The sequence below is a fragment of the Salmo trutta genome, chromosome 30 (genome assembly GCF_901001165.1).
Source record: "Salmo trutta chromosome 30, fSalTru1.1, whole genome shotgun sequence".
NCBI lineage: Eukaryota > Metazoa > Chordata > Actinopteri > Salmoniformes > Salmonidae > Salmo > Salmo trutta.
Genome location: NC_042986.1, coordinates 2,844,875 through 2,868,554, shown reverse-complemented (window position 1 = coordinate 2,868,554; position 23,680 = coordinate 2,844,875). Strand labels below are relative to the sequence as shown.

The 23,680-nt window shown below is 41.9% G+C and overlaps 1 protein-coding gene across 4 annotated transcripts in view; it reads left to right on the top strand.

Moving 5' to 3' along the window:
* Window positions 1-23,680, top strand: part of prkcz (protein kinase C, zeta) — a 140,296-nt gene that overhangs the window by 62,737 nt on the left and 53,879 nt on the right. For 3 of the 4 annotated variants that reach the window (XM_029724510.1, XM_029724513.1, XM_029724512.1), the window contains one exon: window positions 13,938-14,023. In XM_029724510.1, coding sequence (XP_029580370.1) covers window positions 13,938-14,023 — 86 coding nt within the window. Of the gene's footprint in view, window positions 1-6,877; window positions 7,098-13,937; window positions 14,024-23,680 lie in introns of those variants that run through there. The other variant, XM_029724511.1, reaches the window with a different exon arrangement.

Here is a 23,680-nt window from a genome sequence, read left to right as displayed (position 1 = left end):
CTGTTTTCTGTCAGCCCTGACAGTCTCTGCCTCCCAGTAGTGTTCTAGACCACAGAGACTGGGGATGGTAATCTGTGTAACCTATTTAGAGTCCCCACGTCGCCATCTATCTCCACTGACAGAAAGATACGATACCGATGTGGCTGAGCTAAGTCTATCTGTCTTGTGTCATCCTCTTCTCCTTGTTTTATTTAGTTCTTTTAGCAGACGTTTTTATCCAGAGCGACTTACAGTTAGCGAATTCGTCTTAAGATAGCTAGGTAGGACAGTCACATATCACGGGCATAGAAAGTTCATTTTTCCTTAATATCGTAGCTATCAGTAGAGTCAGAGCTAGAAGGGGGGTTTAAGTGCAAGTGCTGGTTAAGGAGGAGGATTATTTAAGATGCTGTTTGAAAAGGTAGGGTTTCAGATGTTTTCGGAAGATGGGCAGGGACTCTGCTTCGTGGATGTCATGGGGTGGGGCTGAGCGGCCAAGTGGTTTGGGGTAAAAGGGATGGTTGTATGTGTTCTTTTTTTATAGAGGTATGTTGGGTGAGTTACTTTTGCAGATGGTATTCTGTGTACAGATCTATGTCTAGATTCATGTCTATCTTTATCCTTATCTTAGTGAGAGCCTATTCTTAGGGCAGGAAAATATACAGCTGCATTGTATCAGTTAGAACACACGTTTCACTAGTACTATCAGTGTTGGGGAGTAGTGAGCTACATGTAGGTCAGCTAGTAGTTTAACTCCATTTTGCGGTAGCCTAGTGGTAGTTAAACTAAATTCAAATCTAGGTAGTGTTTTCAGTAGTTAATGACCTTTTTGCCATGCAGCTTACTACTGGAACTACACACTACTGTTTTAGCTCAAATAAAATCTGGGTAAGTTGGCAATCCTTTTCTTTCTTTTCGCCATCACACCTGCCTAATTCTCACTTGAAACATTTGTTCCTTGGGTAGCTTTAGTGTAGTTTAGCTTCTTCCAGTGTGAAGTAATTGGTAGTTTGGTAAACTATATTTTCAGAGTAGCTTCCCCAACACTGATTACTGTATGTTAATGTGTTCTTTGTACATATAGAAGAGGGTCTGTAGCCTGGGGTGGTCTAAGTCGCTGCCAATGAAGAAAAACGAATGGCGCTGCAGCATGGGTTCAACCACGAGATCCACTGCTATTTCAGCACACTCTCTACCTTTCTTTTCTGTCAATATTCTATCCGATAAACAAAAAATATAGAAGGAGTGAGGCTGCCTGGGATTTAGCTGTCTGGCCTAGCCTGACAGATGGGGGCTCAGTGGTGAGGTTGTGAAACAGTTACAGTGGTGATGATGATGATAACACACCCCTCTACACTCGCAAGGCCGAGTGTGAATGATGACTAGTAGCAGGGCTAGTTTAATCCAGGACAGTGATTATTACATAAGACGCCGCAGCAGCACCCCATGTAAGGCAAGACAAAGGCAACCAGATAATTGGGAACTGGTGTCACATGTTGTTGCGGAATTGGAGAGACAGAGGGAAAGCGAGGACGATAGATGGAGAGAGAGAAAGAATGGATGGAAAGTATAATGACGAGAGATCGGACGATAAAATGGAGGGAAAGAGCACGAGAGAGTGTGTGGTAAGGGGAATAGAAAATAAGTTATCGAAAACGTTTTAAATCAAAGACATGCCTTCAAGCCTGCAGAGCAGGAGCCCTTAGATTCCCTTCATCAAAGGAAGTGGAGATCGAGGATGGCATTTTGATGATGAGTGTACGGGGGTGTCATGGTAGTTCACATTCACCATTAGGCATCAAACGGAAGAAAATGGATTGAAAGAGGGAGGGTGCTACCTGAACTTGTCCAAAAATAAATGATTGTTTTCATTTTTCATTTCAAAACGTGTTGCTAGAGTGTGCCCTAGTGAATACAACCCTTGTAATGGGATGCAGCTATTATAGTGTGTGTCCACTGTATCGCAATGTATTTTTTGCATACAGCACACCCTGCAACATGCCATTTCAGTGTTCCTTTTTATTTTATTTTTACTTTAGTTTATTTAGTAAATATTCTCTTAACTCTATTTCTTGAACTGCATTGTTGGTTAAGGACTTGTAAGTAAGCATTTCACCTGTTGCATTCGGCGCATGTGACATAAAATTTGATTTAATTTGTAATATGTCATCTGCCAGTGAAGCCATAGTCACGGCATAAAAAAATGGTTTGAGTTGCTAAAGCTGCTGATTCTATTAGAATGGGTACCAGTCTGTTTTTGCCTTATGGAACTCCTTATGGAATTGTCATGCAAAACATGTTTGGTGTGACATTGAGTCAAAAGGAGTAGGCACAAACAGTTCTGGGAATAGGCTATAATACTATCACAAACTTACAATCAATCAATCGTATTAATTTGTATAGTAGTTATTTTGAGTGGATCCATATGGGGTGTTGGGACAGATGGATGGAATTCCATTACCATGGTGTCGTCTTAGCAACAGCATCTTAGAGCTGCTGACTCATTGGCTCATAGCAGTGTGTTGACTGCAGTTCAGGATATCCCACTCACTGTCCCCTTTGGACATGCTGAAATCGCCACAGCCCTGAAAGACGATTTCTTTTCAAAGTTTACTGCTAACCGCTACTTCTGTTATCTTCCACACAGATAGTTAAGTTGAAATGAATTAAACAACCGTTAAATTTAGAACATACTTTGTCACACTATAACATGGAGGGCTAAATGTGTCTGAGTGGCTTTGGGGTTATTGGATACACTACATCTATTCTCTAGCTCTACATAGCTTATAATATCTCTGATGTCTCCCACGAAGATGTTCAAATGGGGAAGGTCCCCAGTTTATAAGTATGGGCTGGACTGTATATGGGCTGGGCACTCGTTGAAATGTTCATTCTGTAGCGTGCTGTGTAGTTATTTTATTTGACCTTTATTTATCCAGGTTTTTCTCATTGAGATAACATCTCTTTTCCAAGAGAGACCTGGTCCAATAGCAGCAGGATGAACAACGTTTCAGACAAAACAACTTCATACACTAACACAACATTAAACAAAACTATAAACACAGATACAGTTCACATACTTGACTAAAAACAGCTGTCCTAAAGACAATTACACTTTTCTATGATATATACATTGATCAAGTGTTTAAACTCCACCAACGAAACTAGATCATCAAATTTGAAATGTTCAGGAGAGAATTCCAGGACCACGGAGCTAGGTAACTAAAACTATTTCTACCATGTCCTGTTCTAATTTTTGGTACTGTTAGAAGCAAATGAGAATGGGACCGTAATTGATATTTATTTACCGACCTGACTAAAAAAGAACAGAGATAAAATGGCATTTTACCCAATATGGCCTTAGAAATCAGTATATACAGTGAGGGGGAAAAAAGTATTTGATCCCCTGCTGATTTTGTACGTTTGCCCACTGACAAAGAAATGATCAGTCTATAATTTTAATGGTAGGTTTATTTGAACAGTGAGAGAGAGACAGAATAACAACAACAAAAAATCCAGAAAAACACATGTCAAAAATGTTATAAATTGATTTGCATTAAAATTGATTTGCATTAAAATTATAGAATGATCATTTCTTTGTCAGTGGGCAAACACATGTCAAAAATGTTATAAATTGATTTGCATTAAAATTATAGAATGATAATTTCTTTGTCAGTGGGCAAACGTACAAAATCAGCAGGGGATCAAATACTTTTTTCCCTCACTGTACCAGTGTTTAAGCCTATGCAAGGTCAATGACGACCAGCCAACATTGCTGTAGAGATCACAATGATGTGTTAGACGGTTTTGATTTGTAATGAACCTGAGGGCCGCATGATATACTGAATCAAGTGCTCTCAAGGTAGTGGTTGAGGCCTGCATATACAGTTGAAGTTGTAAGTTTACATACACCTTAGCCAAATACATTTAAACTCAGTTTTTCACAATTCCTGACATTTAATCCTAGTAAAAATGTCCTGTCTTAGGTCAGTTAGGATCACCACTTTATTTTAAGAATGTGAAATGTCAGAATAATAGTAGAGAGTATGATTTATTTCAGCTTTTATTTCTTTCAACACATTCCCAGTGGGTCAGAAGTTTACATACACTCAATTAGTATTTGGTTGCATTGCCTTTAAATTGTTGAACTTGGGTCAAATGTTTCGGGTAGCCTTCCACAAGCTTCCCACAATAAGTTGGGTGAATTTTGGCCCATTCCTCCTGACAGAGCTGGTGTAACTGAGTCAGGTTTGTAGGCCTTCTTGCTCGCACACACATTTTCAGTTCTGCCAACAAATTTTCTATAGTATTGAGGTCATTTTGCCACAACTTTGGAAGTATGCTTGGAGTCATTGTCCATTTGGAAGACCCATTTGCGACCAAGCTTTAACTTCCTGACTCATGTCTTGAGATGTTGCTTCAATATATCAACATAATTTCCCTTCCTCATGAGGCCATCTATTTTGTGAAGTGCACCAGTCCCTCCTGCAGCAAAGCACCCCCACAACACGATGCTGCCACCCCGTGCTTCACGGTTGGGATGTTGTTCCTCGGCTTGCAAGCCTCCCCCTTTTTCCTCCAAACATAACGATGGTCATTGTGGCCAAACAGTTTTATTTTTGTTTCATCAGACCAGAGGACATTTTTCCAAAAAGTATGATCTTTGTCCCCATGTGCAGTTGCAAACCGTAGTCTGGCTTTTTTATGGCGGTTTTGGAGCAGTGGCTTCTTCCTTGCTGAGCGGCCTTTCAGGTTATGTCGATATAGTTTTACTGTGGATATAGATACTTTTGTAAATGTTTCCTCCAGCATCTTCACAAGGTCCTTTGCTGTTGTTCTGGGGTTGATTTGCACTTTTCGCACCAAAGTACGTTCATCTCTAGGAGACAGAACGCGTCTCCTTCCTGAGCGGTATGACGGCTGCGTGGTCCCATGGTGTTTATACTTGCGTACTATTGTTTGTACAGATGAATGTGGTACCTTCAGGCGTTTGGAAATTGCTCCCAAGGATGAACCAGACTTGTGGAGGTCTACAATTGAACCAGACTTGTGGAGGTCTTGGCTGATTTCTTTTGATTTTCCCATGATGTCAAGCAAAGAGGCACTAATTTTGAAGGTAGGCCTTGAAATACATCCACAGGTACATCTCCAATTGACTCAAATTATGTCAATTAGCCTATCAGAAGCTTCTAAAGCCATGACATCATTTTATGGAATTTTCCAAGCTCTTTAAAGGCACAGTCAACTTAGTGTATGTAAACTTCTGACCCACTCGAAATGTGATAGTGAATTAGAAGTGAAATTACTTGTGTCATGCACAAAGTAGATGTCCTAACCGACTTGCCAAAACTGTAGTTTGTTAACAAGACATTTGTGGAGTGGTCGAAAAACAAGTTTAAATGACTCCTACCTAAGTGTATGTAAACTTCCGACTTGAACTGTATATAACATCACTAAAATCTAAACCGCCAGCAATGTACATCGTACCAGCTCCTTCCTGGCCTCCAAAGAAAAACAAGCCTTATGCCGGTAATAAAAACCTATTTTCAGCTTGAGCTTCCTTATCAAGTTCTCTAGATGCACAGTGAAGCTCAGCTTATCATCAACCTACACACCCAAATATATGCTCTATAGTATATCCAGCCAATGTAGCAATGACATGATTAGTAACATGGCTGTCATTTGAAAATACCATGCATTTTGTTTTACCAAAATTTAGAACCAGCTTTAAATCATACAGATTCTGTTGTATGATGTTAAATGCTCTTTGGGCATTTTCAAAAGCTAAAGATAAACTACTACCACTTGAATAAAGAACAGTATCATCTGCATAAAAATGAACATCCGCTGTTTCAATAAGATCCCCAATGTTGTTGATATACAAAATGAACAACAGTGGGCCCAAAATAGAACCTTGCGGAACACCTGAGCACACCTCTATGGACTCAGATTTACAACCATCCGCCATTACACATTGTGTACGATTTGATAGGTAATTTATAAACCAATCTAGAGTATGACCAGTAATTCCACAACATTTTAACCTTTGCACTAACACAGCATGTTCCGTGGTGTCAAAAGCCTTTCGACAAATCAATAAAGACAGACACACAATGTAACTTCTTGTCAAGAGCACAGTGGATGTCATTTAAAACCTTCAATGTTGCTGAAACAGTGCTGTGGCCAGACCTAAAACCTGATTGCATTCCATTTAAGATTATGTTTTCTTGGAAGTAGGTCTTTAGAACTGCCTACTAACTAAGGACTCCAGTACCTTTGACAGTACAGACAATTTTGATATGGGTCGATAGTTGTCATGTAGCGAAGGATCTCCACCTTTCAGGAGAGGCAGTACAAAATCAGATTTCCATAACTTGGGGATTTCCTTAACATCAAGCATGAGGTTAAAAATACATGTTAAGGGGGGAGCAATGATGTCTGCAGCTAGGTGTAGGAAGCAGGGGTCTAGTTAATCAGGCCAGGGGAATTTTCCATCAATTTCTTTCAGGGCTTTACACACATCTGAAACAGAGAAGGATGAAAAGGAGAACCTGGCGAAGGAGTGCACAGGGGTGTCAGGTAAATTCATAGGGGGCTCAGTTATACCTTTGACGTTTTCAAATAAACTGCCTGCATCTAAAAAAAAATGCTGATTCTGCTGATTCTGAAATGCTTTAAGAATGGATTGCATTTTATTGTGAGGTACTAGCTAGTTGCCTATAATTCCTTTTTAGTTTTTATTGGCTATTCAAAAAAGCAACTATAATTTATTTAATTATACTGTTTTTGTAAGTGACCCACATGTGGAAAGCCCCAACATCTTTGAGTGCACTCTTTGAAGGGGACTTGAGGGAGGGAGGGAGGGAGGGTGGGTGTTGGTAGAGTTTATCATCTTCCTGCTAGTGGGTTCAGGAACAATGTCTGGAAGTGAGTCTAGCCCCTGTAAATGTCCTGTCCTCGAGCCACTGGAACAACTGCCACCACCTCTAGAGAGCAGCTGCCTGCTTTGTTCTCTCCTACTTTAGTAGAGCATATGAACACCTTTAGACCTACATGGACTGGGTATAACAACTCTTACAACATGGCTGGATTCTTCCCACTGCCATACACTTGTGCAGGTGCAGTATTTTTTTACTTGTCTGGCTTATCTCTGTTTTTTCTCTACCACACCAACGCTCTCTCTTTCTCTCTCTCTCTATGTTTCTCTCCTCTCTTCCGATCTCTCTCCTTGCACATCTTCCTCACTCGTCTGTTGAAAATGGGGCAAAGCAACACTAGTCTGTCTGTGTCTCAGAGGAACATGTCTGTTAGCCCAGAGGAAGTGTGTGGGTGTGTGTGTGGGGGTCTCCTCTCAACATTTTCACGGGGGAGGACTCGTGGAAAAAAGGTCTCACAGATAATAAACAATAACCTTTTTTTATTGACTAGCGTGGCTAGCTAACTGTGGCTAATGTAATGTCATTTCCTTTGCCACAGCGAAGATGAAAAGATAATCAACATTCAGAAAACAATTGTGGTCAAGACAGAATCCGGCAGTCCCACTAATAAGCCCACTTAAAGTCAGTAAGCAAGACAATATAATTGTATCCCTAATAATTGTACTATCGAATGACTCAGGCATTCTATTCTTTCTGACATTGCCGAAGAATGATCAGAAATGACCTCACTAATGATCGACAATGACAATTTACATCACCCTGCTCTTCTGCTGTCTCATCACCGGGACACCCTCTGCATACAGACGCCTTCTTACTGGCCTGCTACGCTAGACGCATCACTTTTGCAGACTGAGATGCTCTTATTCATTTAAATGAAATCTGAGCAAAAGCACCCCCGGGCTCCACTATTTTCAAGATTTTGCCGCACAGCCCCGCTGGACAGCAATAGGGTGAATCTGCTCATGCCGGCAAAAAGTTACACATCCAATGTAGCAGGTAAAAAACCTACCTGACGCCCCATATGTAGCTAGCTCCTATTTAGCTATCTCCTCGTGCATACAGGACACCATATGCAGAATATGCAGTAGTGAACCTTTCTGACAGCCATAACAAACTCATGAACTTCCTAGTTTACCTGCTTAGTGGTATAGGCGCAGTGCAATGTTAGCTGGCACCAGCGACACACTGTGACTCGAGTCTTGTTTGTTGTGTTCACACCGTCCACCCTCATCCTTTAGACAAGTGTTACTGTTGATACAAGCCCCTAAGGCGGCGCGAGGTCAGGAGTACTGTCACTCCTGCAGGCTGGTTGTAAGGCTAGACATTAGATTTGACTGGGTTAACTTCGTGCTCACACACACAGACACACGCTCCTTGTTTGGGAGTCCATATGACTAAAGGGACTGTATTTCTAAGTCTTCAAAAAAACTGAGGGACAGTTAAAATTAATGAAATGATTAGCAAAATTCACCTATGATCAACAACCAATTTGACAGAGCTTGAATAATTTTTTTAAGAATAATGGACTAATGTTGCACAATCCAGGTGTGGAAAGCTCGTCGAGACTTACCCGGAAAGACTCACAGCTGTAATCGTTGCCAAAGGTGATTCTAACATGTATTGACTCGGGGTTGAATACTTATTATAAGTAAATTCGATATTTATGTATTTCATTTTCAATAAATTTGCAAAAATGTCTAAAGATTTTCACTTTGTCATTTTGGGGTATTGTGTGTAGATGGGTGAGAAAAAATATACATTTTAATCAATTTTAAATTCACACTGTAACACAAAAAAAAAGTGGAATAAGTGAAATGGTAAGAATACTTTCTGAAGGCACTGTACATACTAGTAACTGCTCCCTATTGTGCAGTGTCATGGCTTCTGTTTTGCTGATGTGGGAAAAACATACTTGCTTGAATATACAGTGGGGCCCGAAATTATTGACACTCTTCATAAAGATGAGCAATAATGACTGTGTAAAATAAATAATTAAAATACTGAGCTTTAATGTATGCAAAAAAAGGTGAAATTATATTTTTTTATACTAATACAAAACTAGGGGTCAAAATGATTGACACTCCTAAATATTCTTATAAATAAGTAGTCAAAAGTTAAGTATTTGGTCCCATATTCCTAGCATATTCCTTACATCAAGCTTGTGACTCCCATGAGGCTGACAGAAAATGTTATAATTTCCTCATAAATTAAAAAAAATATGACATGTTTATATGCTATCCGGGGGGCCCGATCTCTGGGGGGACCACCGCCCCCAAAAGCTTGTTGGCTGCGGGTGTGTGGGGGGTGCTACGCCAGTGAAAATGACACAATACATTATTTACCACTTCATTTCTATTGGGCACAAAATAATCTGAAACACAACCAAAATGAACTGAAAATGCATCCAACAAGTTTGTAGAGTCACAAGCTTGATGTAGTCATTGCATGCTAGGAATATGGGACCAAATTCCTTTACCACCTGCATCCCTCAACTACTCTTCAACAGATTGTAACAACACATTTTATGGAATTGCATCATGAGACTCACATAGAGTCAAGTAGGCCTACTGCAATTTACTCGAAAAAGAGAGGGGGATAGAGAGAGATTGGAGGGGGATCTTATGTCCATATCAAGCTGAGTCAGAGGACCTGAGTCAGCCAAACTGCTAGCGTCAGACATGTGGCCGCCGCCCACCTATAATGTGGCAGGTAGTTCACTCGCCGACGCCCACACGCACCCTCGAATAGAGGATGGCTCATTTTTGCTTCTCTACAGTGGCATGTTGTCTCATCCGCCTCGTCCAACCCCCCCCCCATTCTACTGATGTGGAGGAAGGAGAAGAGGGAAGACCGAGTATCTATGGAAACACAGCGAGCTTGTTGATTTGTGGCAGATTTGGTGCATTCCCTTTGGGTGCCTGGAGTTATAACAGGATTAGACAGAGAATCTGAAGAGGAGTGTTGTTAAAAAGAGTGATCTATTTCTTTGTCTCTGTCTTGCATGGTGTGTCTGCCCCGTCTTTATTCACAGGACAGATGTTGAGAAAATACCTCGTTAGCAATGTGTGCCTCCACATTATTGCACCGAGAACCCGCTGCCATTGATCAGAGGAGATGTAATCAGAGACATTCATTGAGATGACAAGGTCTGTTTGGCTGAGTACAACTGTTCACAACAGACACCATCCAAACAGTACATCTGGATGAAAGGCCCTGGTTGTGTCCAAAATGGTACACTATTAATTTTATGGGCCCTGGTCAAAAGTAGTGCACTATATACAGCGCCTTCAGAAAGTATTCACACCCCTTGACTTTTTCTACATTGTGTTGTGTTACAGCCTGAATTTAAAATGGATTAAATTGAGATTTCTGTCACTGGCCTACACACTGGCCCCATAATGTCAAAGTGTAATTATGTTTTTCAAAAATTTTACAAATTAATTAAAAATGAAAAGCTGAAATGTCGAGTCATTAAATATTTTACCCGTTTGTTATGGCAAGCCAAAATAAGCTCAGGAGTAAAAATGTGCTTAACAAATTGCACAATAAGTTGCATGGACTCACTTTGTATGCAATAGTGTTTAACATATTTTTGAAAGCCTACGTTATCTCTGTACCCCACATATACAATTATCTGTAAAGTCCCTCAGTCGAGCAGTGAATTTCAAACACAGATTCAATCACAAAGACCAGGGATGTTTTTCAATGCCTCGCAAAGAAGGGTACATATTGGTAGATAGTTTTTTTTTATTTTTTAAAGCAGACGTTGAATGTCCCTTTGAGCATGGTGAAGTTATTAATTACACTTTAGATGGTGTATCAATACACCCAGTCACTACAAAGATACTTCCTAACTCTATTGCCGGGGAGGAAGGAAACCGCTCAGGGATTTCACAATGAGGCCAATGGTGACTTTAAAACAGTTTGAGTTTAATGGCTGTGATAGGAGAAAACTGGGGATGGATCAACAACATTGTAGTTACTCCACAATACTAACCTAAATGACATAGTGAAAAGAATGAAGCCTGTACAGAATACAACATTTTCCAAAACATGCATCCTGTTTGCAATAAGGCACTAAAGTAATACTGCAAAAAATGTGGCAAAGAAATTCACTTTATGTCCTGAATACAAAGCGTTATGTTTGGGGCAAATCCAACACAACACATTACTGAGTACCACTTTTCATATTTTCAAGCATGGCGGTGGCTGCATCATGTTATGGTAATGCTTGTCATCAGCAAGGACTAGGGAGTTTTCTTAGGATAAAAATAAAAGGAATAGCTCTAAGCTTTCCAACAGACACCGGAAGACAAATTCACATTTCAGCAGGACAATTAACTAAAACACAAGGCCAAATATAAACTGGAGTTGCTTACCAAGACAACATTGAATGTATCTGAGTGGCCTAGTTACAGTTATGACCTAAATCAGTTTGAAAATATATGTCAAGACTTGACAATGGCTGTCTAGCAATGATCAACAACCAACGCGACAGCTTGAAGAATTTTAAAGAGTAATGTGCAGATATTATACATCCAGGTGTGCAAAGGTCTTAGAGACTTACCCGGAAATACTCACATCTGTAATCACTGCCAAAGCTGATTTTAACATTTAAAACTATATCGAGAATAGGATGTCATTTTGGACGTAGGCCTCTCCATAAAACCTACAGTTCATTCAACCTCTGCAACAGGGATATGTAGCTATTCCAGGTCTTTTTTTGTTGTTTTCTCTCTTTCTTTATGCCGTTTGTTCCTCTCCTTAATCCTCATCCAGTTGTTCAAACGGCCTTAAGTGTCTCGTCTAGTGCTTTAATCCCCTTCGCTATGCCTGTTTGGCTGTAGCTAGCTGCTCAGAGAGACAGAGCGAGACAAAGCTGAGAGTGTAGTTAGGGGGCACCGAAGGAATACAGAGTTGCTGTACATAAAGTTTAGGGATTCACTATACCTGCTTCAAATGGAGCAGTGGGTGAATATGTGAAGGCTAAAGTCGACTGTCAATAGTGAGATAGACAAACATATGGGGAGAGAGACACTCATGTGCCTCACACAAAGAGAGAGACATAAACAGATGTTTAGGCTTAAATGGAAATGGTGTGGGTTCCCCATTAATGATACCAAGGGAAGGCAAAGTACATGACATTTGAAACAGCCACTGACTGGCTTGCTGAATGACTGGCTGGTTGCACTGGCTAACTGACTGGTTGACTGAATGGTTGCATCCAACTGGAGATAAACCGTAGAAACAGATCAGAGGCATCAAAATCTCACAGTTTGCGCAGCCACAGATCATGATGTCGTAATGTAGGCATATGAGTTGTTTTAGGGTCGATTTTCTTTGATGGACATTTTATTCGTAGGCATGGCCATGGTACGCTAACCACATAACTAACCACAGCTAGCATCTGGCGAGGTTGGGGTGCCATGGCAACAGAGGCAAAGGGAGCGTAGGATGCTTTCTGCCGCAGCCATCCAGCGAACCAGTAAGGATGCATGTTGAGACTAGACGAGGGAGGGAGGGAGGGAGGGAGAGAAGGAGAGAGAGGGAGAGAGAGAGCGTGTGAGAGTGTGCTTTTTTTCGTGTGTTTGTTTGTGTGTGAGGGAGGGAGAAAGAGAGTGTGCTTGTTCGTGTGTGAGTGAGGGGTGGAGAGAGACCAGAGGAAGTGTATATGTGTGTGAGAGGGAGAGAAAGAAACCCGTATTAGTATGATTCCCCCAAACAGATTAGTATACCCAATTCAGCTCATGCTGGGATATGACTTCAGGGAAACTGTCAACACATGCAAACTGTCAATTTCATGTAACAACATCCTGTTGCTGGAAATGAGTGTCACAGTGAATCATATTTGACATCATCATTATGTCTGACAGCATTGTCATCATCATTTATAGCTGGATTAGCTATTCTCAGCTCGGCAGTCGTTGAATTGTACCGACAGTATAGAACATTCAAGTATACATTGCATTTCATCATATTATTTGATCATATCTATTTATATGCGTTTTAATCATCTTAACATCTCATGGTTGCCAGTAAGCAAAAATATTTTCATTTGATATTGACGTTTTAAGATGGATCACATTTCTGTGAAGCATGTTATTTAATTCATTTGCCTGGTATTTGTTTAAGGAGATAGTGACGCACGCTCCCGTCTTCAATCTATTAATTTCCTTTTTAATACAATACTTGGATCTCATAATAATATTATGCAGAACAAATTCCACTTAGTCTTATCTTTTGTATATATATCACTGATAATTATCTGGGAGGTGTATTTAGTGTTAGGATCCTTGATGAAACACGTTGGTCCATATTCACAAAGTGTGTCAGAGTAGGAGTGCTGGTCAGGTCCCCTTTGTTCTTTTAACCTCATTCATTATAATCTAAAAGTCTAAACTGATCTTAGATCAGCACTCCTACTCTGAGACGCTAGCTACATAGTGCTAAATCCTTGTGCTAAGTCTGTTGATACAGTGTTGTTTATTATGCAGTATTATACACTGTATTAATAGACAGCTCAGAAGGTATAAATAGCAGCCTGGACCTTTTACATTCCCATCAGGATTCAAGACATTACTGAGAAATTAATAAGACCAGGACCTCAAGGGAGAGAGGAGGGACAGAATGAAGTGGAGGTACAGCGGGACGAAGGAGAGAACGAGAGAGAGGATGGGAGGGAAGGAGGAAGGGAGGAAGGGAGGAAGGAAGAAAGAAGGAAAGAAAGGTGAGAAAGTTCAACAGAGGACGTCAGGGGAGAGAGATTTCTCCTCTGTTGGATGGAGAAAGGGGAGGGTAGGATGGATAGAGAGGGGAGGGAGGGAGGAAAGTGCTGAGAGAATTTGTGTGAGCATGCGTGCGTGTCTTTTTTCTATGACTACTCACTCGCTCCTGTGTGATTTTGGAGGACCTTGCACTGCTCCATCCACCACTATCTTCTCCATCCTTCTCTCTACCTCTCCATCCCTTTCTCACTCCCTGCCATGCAGCTACTGTACAACCTTTTCCTCTCTCTCCTAGAATCGATCTACCGCCGCGGGGCCAGAAGATGGAGGAAGCTCTACCGAGTCAACGGACACCTCTTCCAGGCCAAGCGCTTTAACAGGGTGAGTTGTCACATTCCCCCTCCCCGACGCATCCCATTCCTCCTCTAGCATTTTTTTGCCTTTACCTCCCTTATCTCACATCATTTGCTCACATTGTATATAGACTTATTTTTTTCTACTGTATTATTGACTGTATGTTGTTTACTCCATGTGTAACTCTGTGTTGTTGTATGTTGTCGAACTGCTTTGCTTTATCTTGGCCAGGTCGCAATTGTAAATGAGAACTTGTTCTCAACTTGCCTACCTGGTTAAATAAAGGTGAAATAAAAAAATAAAAAAATAAATAGCACTCTACTTCCACTTTAGAGATCATTTGCAGAGTCATTGGTAGGTTTGTCAATAGTGTAATGATTCTCAACCTGTTTAACACTACTATTGAAGATTATGAAATATATATATATATATTGGTGATATTGACTTGGTTTTTGGACAAAGATTTTGGACAAAGTTAGCATTTGGTGACAGCAGCCAGGTAAACAAGACCAAAGCATGGATTGCTGTTCTTCTTGACCAAAGCCTGCTTTCAGGGCAAGTAAACTAAAATGTGATTTAGTAATTTGGGTGAACTATCCATTTAATAAAACAGTCACTTAAGAATTTGATGAGAACAGACCTTGTTGGTATTTTTGAAAGAAGGTGTGAAAGTGTTAACAATCCTGTACTACTACTATACAGAGTAGTACAGCTAGTACAGTACATTCATTCACAAACACGTAGTGGTTGAATAATACATGACTAATAGTCAAGTCACTGCCACAGCTGTCTGGATATGCATGATTCAAGATGGCTGCTGCTGGTGGCCTATTTAACGGGTTGCCTTGTTTTGCCCCCCCCCCCCCACTCGCTTAAAGTAACTGTCCAGTGTTTCCAGATTTCAATGAAATATGACCAATAAATAATTATAATATGAGTCAAATTTATTTCCTTCCAAAAAAATTGTAATTAAGTATGTTTAAAAGCAGCTTTTCTGTGTTGGAATGGTGTGGGCGTTCCCCAACAACAGAATGGTGTAGGTGTATAAAGGTCATTAAAAATATTCATGCGAGTAGACTGCTGATTGGCCATCATCCTCTATGAGGAAATGGCAAGTATTTTTAAAACATAGGGAACTGGTCTGTCTGCCCAATATAAAGGATCAAAACTGGTGGAGGAATAAAAATAGCATAAATAGGAAAGCATACCAGTTTCATTTGAGGACCAGGATGTTGACAGCTGTGCCATACAGATTTAAAAATAATTGGGAAGAGATTTTTGATGTACCGATTCAATGATACAGGGTGTATGAGTTGATATATAAAATGATGCAAGATTCAAGACTTAGTGCTTTTCAGCTAAATTTATTATATAGAATTCTTGCCACCAACAAAATGTTGAATATTTGGGGCATTCAATCATCCAAGCTCTGCAGAATCAATAGACCATTTATTTTGGTATTGCCCTCAGGTCTCAGGTTCAGGAATGGCTGAAAATGCAGAACATTGATCTAAAATTGACTCTAGAAATAGTACTGTTGGGAGATCTGGAGATAACGGGTCAGTCAATTAGTAATATACTAATACTCTTAGTAAAAGTATTTATCTTCAACTCGCAATCTGTGGATTCTATTCGATTAGATAGATTGAAATGGTATGTTAAACATCCCAGCATAATTGAAAGGTGTGTGTGTGTGTGTGTGTGTGTGTGTGTGTGTGTGTGTGTGTGTGTGTGTGTGTGTGTGTGTGTGTGTGTATGGTGCGTAGAAACCCGAGAACGGTGGCCAGTAGAGATAGGTGGGAGGGACTGAGGGAAGCTGAGGGTTGGGATGTGGGAGTGGAGTTGCTGGGCGGGGGATAGAATGATAGTCAAAGAAAATTAGAAAAAAAGAAAGTCAAAATGAAACATAACAAAAAGTGTTTGAATGACAGTGAAGGGCAGGGTTTTTACAGCTAATGCCGGTTTGCCTGAGACTGATGCCGTGCAGGTGTTTGTACACATGCATATACACACACACTCAGTCAAATGCACACATGTGCACATACACGGACACACACACAGGTAAATAGTGCCATACATGCACTCAAACATTGAGGGGCAGCTCTTGGGGAACTGTGGGGGGGATCTTGAAGGGCTGGCGGTTGGGTTGATGGATTGCTGGCTCGGGTCCCCGTTTTTGACCTTGTGGGAGATCTGTCGACGTGCCCTTGAGCAGGGCGTTGACCCTGGTTGCTTCTGTGTGTCGCTCTGGATGGGAGTCTGTTAGATGACTAATGTGATGTAGTTGTTGAGCGGCTTCACTGCAGGTATATTGTATGTTTTAAACATTCAATGAAACATTTTTTTTTTTAAAGAGTTAAGGTTAGGGTAAGGGATCAAATAAATCAAAGTTTATTTGTCACGTGCGCCGAATACAATGCTTACTTACAGGCTCTAACCAATAGTGCAAAAAAGGTATTAGGTGAACAATAGGTAAGTAAAGAAATAAAACAACAGTAAAAAGACAGGCTATATACAGTAGCGAGGCTATAAAAGTAGTGAGGCTACATACAGGCACCGGTTAGTTAGGCTGATTGAGGTAGTATGTACATGTAGGTATAGTTAAAGTGACTATGCATATATGATAAACAGAGAGTAGCAGTAGCGTAAAGAGGGGTTGGGGGGGGGGGGGCACACAATGCAAATAGTCCGGGTAGCCATTTGATTACCTGTTCAGGAGTCTTATGGCTTGAGGGTAAAAACTGTTGAGAAGCCTTTTTGTCCTAGACTTGGCACTCTGGTACCGCTTGCCATGCGGTAGTAGAGGGAACAGTCTATGACTGGGGTGGCTGGGGTCTTTGACAATTTTTAGGGCCTTCCTCTGACACCGCCTGGTGTAGAGGTCCTGGATGGCAGGCAGCTTAGCCCCAGTGATGTACTGGGCTGTACGCACTACCCTCTGTAGTGCCTTGCGGTCAGAGGCCGAGCAATTGCCGTACCAGGCAGTTATGCAACAAGTCAGGATGTTCTCGATGTTGCAGCTGTAGAACTTTTTGAGGATCTCAGGACCCATGCCAAATCTTTTTAGTTTCCTGAGGGGGAATAGGCTTTGTCGTGCCCTCTTCACGACTGTCTTGGTGTGTTTGGACCATTCTAGTTTGTTGTTGATGTGGACACCAAGGAATTTGAAGCTCTCAACCTGCTCCACTACAGCCCCATCGATGAGAATGGGGGCGTGCTCGGTCCTCCTTTTCCTGTAGTCCACAATCATCTCCCTATAGGCTATCTCATCGTTGTCGGTGATCAGGCCTACCACTGTTGTGCCGTCTGCAAACTTAATGATGGTGTTGGAGTTGTGCCTGGCCATGCAGTCGTGGGTGAACAGGGAGTAAAGGAGGGGACTGAGCACACACCCCTGGGGAGCTCCTGTGTTGAGGATCAGCGTGGCAGATGTGTTGCTACCTACCCTCACCACCTGGGGGCGACCCATCAGGAAGTCCAGTATCCAGTTGCAGAGGGAGGTGTTTAGTCCCAGGATCCTTAGCTTAGTGATGAGCTTTGAGGGTACTATGGTGTTGAATGCTGAGCTGTAGTCAGTGAATAGCATTCTCACATAAGTGTTCCTTTTGTCCAGGTGGGAAAGGGCAGTGTGTAGTGCAATAGAGATTGCATCATCTGTGGATCTGTTTGGGCGGTATGCAAATTGGAGTGGGTCTAGGGTTTCTGGGATAATGGTGTTGATGTGAGCCATTACCAACCTTTCAAAGCACTTCATGGCTACGGACGTGAGTGCTACGGGTCTTTAGTCATTTAGGCAGGTTACCTTAGTGTTCTTGGGCACAGGGACTATGGTGGTCTGCTTGAAACATGTTGGTATTACAGACTCAATCAGGGACATGTTGAAAATGTCAGTGAAGATACCTGCCAGTTGGTCAGCACATGCCCGGAGCACACGTCCTGGTAATCCGTCTGGCCCCGCAGCCTTGTGTATGTTGACCTGTTTAAAGGTCTTACTCATGTCGGCTACGGAGAGCGTGATCACACAGTCGCCCGGAACAGCTGATGCTCTCATGCATGCTTCAGTGTTGCTAGCCTCGAAGCGATCATAGAAGTGATTTAGCTTGTCTGGTAGGCTCGTGTCACTGGGCAGCTCGCGGCTGTGCTTCCCTTTGTAGTGTGTAATAGTTTGCAAGCCACATAAGATGAGCGTCAGAGCCGGTGTAGTATGATTCAATCTTAGTCCTGTATTGACGCTTTGCCTGTTTGATGGTTCGTCGCAGGGCAAAGCAGGATTTCTTGTAAGCGTCCGGGTTAGAGTCCTGCACCTTGAAAGCAGCAGCTCTACCCTTTAGCGCAGTGCGAATGTTGCCTGTAATCCATGGCTTCTGGTTGGGGTATGTACGTACAGTCACTGTGGGGACGACGTCCTCGATGCACTTATTGATAAAGCCAGTGACTGCTGTAGTGTACTCCTCAATGCCATCGGAAGAATCCCGGAACATGTTCCAGTCTGTGATAGCAAAACTGTCCTGTAGTTTAGCATCTGCTTCATCTGACCACTTTTTTATAGACCGAGTCACTGGTGCTTCCTGCTTAAATTTATGCTTGTAAGCAGGAATCAGGAGGATAGAGTTGTGGTCGGATTTACCAAATGGAGGGCGAGGGAGAGCTTTGTACGCGTCTCTGTGTGTGGAGTACATGTGATCTAGAATTGTTGCACATTTAACACGTTGATGGAAATTTGGTCGAACTAATTTAAGTTTCCCTGCATTAAAGTCCAACCACTAGGAGTGCCGCCTCTGGGTGAGTGGTTTCCTGTTTGCTTATTTCCTTATACAGCTGACTCAGTGTGGTCTCAGTGCCAGCATCTGTCTGTGGTGGTAAATAAACAGCTACGAAAAGTATAGCTGAAAAGTCTCTAGGCAAGTAGTGTGGCCTGCAATTTTTCACAATATACTCTACTTCACGCGAGCCAAATCTAGAGACTTCCTTAGAGTTCGTGCACCAGCTGTCGTTTACAAATATGCACAGACCCCCCCCCCCCCCCCCCCCGTCTTACCGGAGTGTGCTGTTCTATCTTGCTGGTGCAGCGTATATCCTGCTAGCTGAATATCCATGTCGTCATTCAGCCACGATTCCGTGAAACATAGGATATTACAGATTTTGATGTCCCATTGGTAGCATATTCGTGATCGTACCTCATCTAATTTATTGTCCAATGATTGCACGTTGGCGAGTAGTATTGACGGTAACGGCAGCTTTCCCACTCGCCTTCTCCAGGTCCTGACCAGGCATCCGGCTCTTTGTCCTCTGTACCTGCGTCGCTTCCTCTTGCTAATAACGGGGATGTCGGCTCTGTGGGGTGTTTGGAGAGGGTTAAGATAAGGGTTAAGGTTAGGGTTAGTGTTAGTAGATAGTTAGATGAAATGTTACTAATAGTCTGTAGAGCATCAAATAAAGTGTTACCTAATAAAAAATAAAGTATTTTTTAAAACAGTCAGTTTGATACAAGTTTGAGGTGGGTCTTTTCTAAGTGTTTTTTCCTCCAATTTATGCTTTGGCCACAAATACGAGTATAGGATGAGTCAACAACATTATTTTGGTTTGAGTTAACCGAATATGAACTTTTATAAGTGAGATTTTCACTGGACAGGTAGTTTAAGGTTAGAGACAGAAAGTGTATGCGTCTGCATGTTGTTGTGGCAATCTAGCTGTAATGCTTTAATGCACTGCCAGTGTTAGTGTCCACTCTGGCTTGAAGGCGAGCCAAGGAGGGCAATGTTGTTAAAGGAAGGCCCTTAAGTACCTATTGCATCTGAAAGGAAATGGGAGTCAGGGGCAGGGCTCGTGTGCTTGAAAATATTACCAAAATACCGGATGGACCTTGGGTGCTTTTGTCTACTGGTGGATGTCTAGACCAGACTGAGAGCTCTGATCTGCCAACTCAGCACTGTATTGTAGTCTCCTCATTCCAATAGACCTCCATTAGGCAGCCCATCTCCCTCGCTGATGCGCTGGAAGAGACTGAATTATGTTGGAGACATGTTTATTTGCTTAGACATTAGACTGGTATAGTTTTGGCAAATGTTCTATTTTGTTATTGTGGCTACATCAAATGTTAGCTACACCAAATTGCTTGTCTAAGGTTGATAGTTGTGTCGCTATGACGTCACGTTTGTCACTATATGTACGATCGTTGCCACGGCACATGGTTTTACAGTAAGTCCTTGTTGGCGCAGTCTTTCCCAAACGTCTTTCCTCTCCATGCCTCACACCATCCCTCCTTCTCCCCTCTTTTTATCTCGCTCCTCTATACAGTATAAACAAGTCATCCAGCAGAAGTAGGTCAGGTTTCTCCTCTCCCCTATTCTTTTCCCATCCCTCTTCATCCCTCCCTCTCTCAACTCTCTCCCTCCCCCTCTCTCAATCCCTCACACCACCCCTCCCTCTCTTTATCCCTCTCCCTTGTTGTCCCTCTCTCTCTCCATCTCTTCCCTCTGTTGTACAGGAGAAAGATTATTTGTGAATGCCTACCATTAGACATAATGGGGTCCCTTTAGTAGCTGTGGTGCAGGTAATGTATCAGAATGTTGTGTTCCTGCCATTAGCGTTCTCAGCTATGAGCTAGCACGCCATTAGGGAGATGACTGACTGGAGCTCCTGTCTAGTTAGAAGCTCGTTTAGCATGCTGCGGATATAGAACCCAAACAAAGCAGTCGTCAGTTCACAGCACTCCAATGAGACGTGAGAGAGAGAGAGATTGTTTTAATTTTCTCCAATAAAATATATTACTTACTTGTTGTCAGTTTTGGTGTACGGTAAGCTGACTTACAGAAGGGGGGGTCCACTTGTTGCGGTCAATAGCACTAAGTAGATTTTTGTTGCATTGTTAGCAACCTTTTTATGTGTGAACATGAGCAAAACATTCCTGTACACACACAACCGAATATCCCATGTAAATATCCCAGACTGGGATGGCTATATAACGTCTGTTATCTAACAGAGCAGTGGGGAATTTGTCTCTGAGAGGTTGATTTAACCGCTATGACTCAGGGCCAACCGCATGCCGAGCTAATGCACTTTAAATAGGGCTCGTTCCACATTGCTTCCCTAGTGCTCTCCTAGCGCTTAGCAGCATTATGGCCCAGCAAAGGCCAGCCAGTGAGAAGACGTGTATTAGCCATTTTGGAGCTGACAGTGAGCTGGCTCATACAGGATGAGCATCCCAAATGGCACCCTATCCCCCCCCCCCCCAGATACGCGCTGGAATAATTTACAGTCCCATCAGGGAAGAACAGACAAGAGAGTAGTAGTAGTGACCACTTGGGGTATACACTACCGTTCAAAAGTTTGTGGTCACTTAGAATTTCCTTGTTTTTCAAAGAAAAGCACATTTTCTGTCCATTAAAATAACATCAAATTGATAAGAAATACAGTGTAGACATTGTTAATGTTGTAAATGACTATTGTAGCTGGTAACGGCAGATTTTTTAATGGAATATCTATATAGGCGTACAGAGGCCCATTATCAGCAACCATCACTCCTGTGTTCCAATGGCACGTTGTATTAGCTAATCCAAGTTTATCATTTTAAAAGGCTAATTGATCATTAGAAAACCCTTTTGCAATTATGTTAGCACCGCTGAAAACTGTTGTGCTGATTAAAGAAGCAATAAAACTTGCCTTCTTTAGACTAGTTGAGTATCTGGAGCATCAGCATTTGTGGGTTCGATTACAAGCTCAAAATGTCCAGAAGCAAAGCACTTTCTTCTGAAACTCATCAGTCTATTCTTGTTCTGAGAAATGAAGGCTATTCCATGCGAGAAATTGCCAAGAAACTGAAGATCTCGTACAACGCTGTGTACTCCTCCCTTCACAGAACAGAGCAAACTGGCTCTAACCAGAATAGAAAGAGGAGTGGGAGGCCCCGGTGCACAACTGAGCAAGAGGACAAGTACATTAAAGTGTCTAGTTTGAGAAACAGACGCCTCACAAGTCCTCAACTGGCAGCTTCATTAAATAGTACCCTCAAAACACCAGTCTCAATGTCAACAGTGAAGAGGCGACTCCGGGATGCTGGCCTCGTCATGTTGACATGCACAGGATAGGTATGTAGATAGTTATGCACGGCCAAACATAAGATATTGAGTAGTAGATTGCTGCAAGGCAGTCATTGTTTCTTTGCACTGTCTTCCATCAGAACAATCACTTTGTCTGATTTGGCAAATGCTCGGCACACTTCGACAGGGTAGCTAGCTACACTTACACTAGCCTGTGGATTGGCAGCTTTCAATCTCCATGAAGTTTCTGTCCCATACATATTGCATCTGGCTGTGGCAGGTGACAACCAGCAGTAACCTTTCAAGAAGTAAGTTTCTAAATAGTTATCCCTATAGCTAACTATTATTATTAAAAGTAAAGAACATGATATCGTGGTGCTGCTGCTAGCGAGCTAACTGCTAGCCTCGATCGCAACTAGGATAGCTAGCTAGCTACTGTTAGCTACTGACGTGATATTTATATTTACATATGTACCTGTATCTAGCTACATAAAATGTAATGTCAGAATTGTAAAGGGGAAACGTTGCCCTAGGGCTTAGTAGGCAGACATTGCCTCCCACAATGTAAACAACGTTCTCACATAGCCAGCTACACTTTTCTCCTATGTCTGGGATTCAGCTAGCTAAAGTTAGCTTCGATAGCAATTAGCTAGGACACTGACATGACATTTTTGGCTATTCTGTGATTCTGACATTGTTTTATTACGTACAGGTACGTAAGTAAATGTATGTCACGTCAGCATATTGCGGTCGAAGCTAGCTAGCTACCTAACTACTTTGCTAACTGTATCCCCACGGAAAGTGTAGGCTGGAAGTTTTACAGTTTGCATTGTGTGAGGCAACCCGACTTCCCCGCTGCTTTCCCCAAAGGGTTCGCCTGATTTGAAAATGGGGTCACGAGACAGCTCTGAATAAAATACAAATGTGCTGCTAAATTCATAGAGCAGTTCATAGAATGCGGTTGTGATAAACAGAGTGCTTTCTATTTTTCTCCTGCAAATGTGGCTCTAAATTTTAAACGGTTGGAGCCACTGTATTATGACCCCATTCCTGAAAGCTAAGAATCTCAGGAACATGAGCTGCTCACAAGCTGTGCAGGACAACATTAGAGCAGACAGGACCAGGCATAATCAGACTGGGGGGAAAAGCACCACATCATTGAAAGCAATTATCTACACAGAAGATCATACACAATTATTGCCTGGTGATCTTCTCATCACTTCCAAATAACTTTCTGAATAATTTCAGTCACTTCAAACCATACTTCCTTCAGGTTGAAATACTGTCAAAGTACTGTCAGACTGATTTGTAATAACAGACTGTAATAGCCCAGAATAAAAAAGTTAACGTTGGCTGTTGATTGGATTGCCACTTACCAAGAACTATTTTTATGTCACCACATTCTATAAGCATAGGGTAAAGTGTAAAAGGGCATTGAATATTCAGTTTTAATCTAGCAAATTATGGTATGGATATGAAAGTGGTTCAGATGTATTGCAGCTCATATTTTGTTTGTCTGTCCATTTCTTTCTGCAGACAAGCTCCCAAACCCATCCAGGATGTGTTCCCTTGGCATCTTGGAACTCCTGGTGGATGCAAAGGACTACGCAGGCTGTAGCTCCACTCTGTTCCTATGGCCCAGATA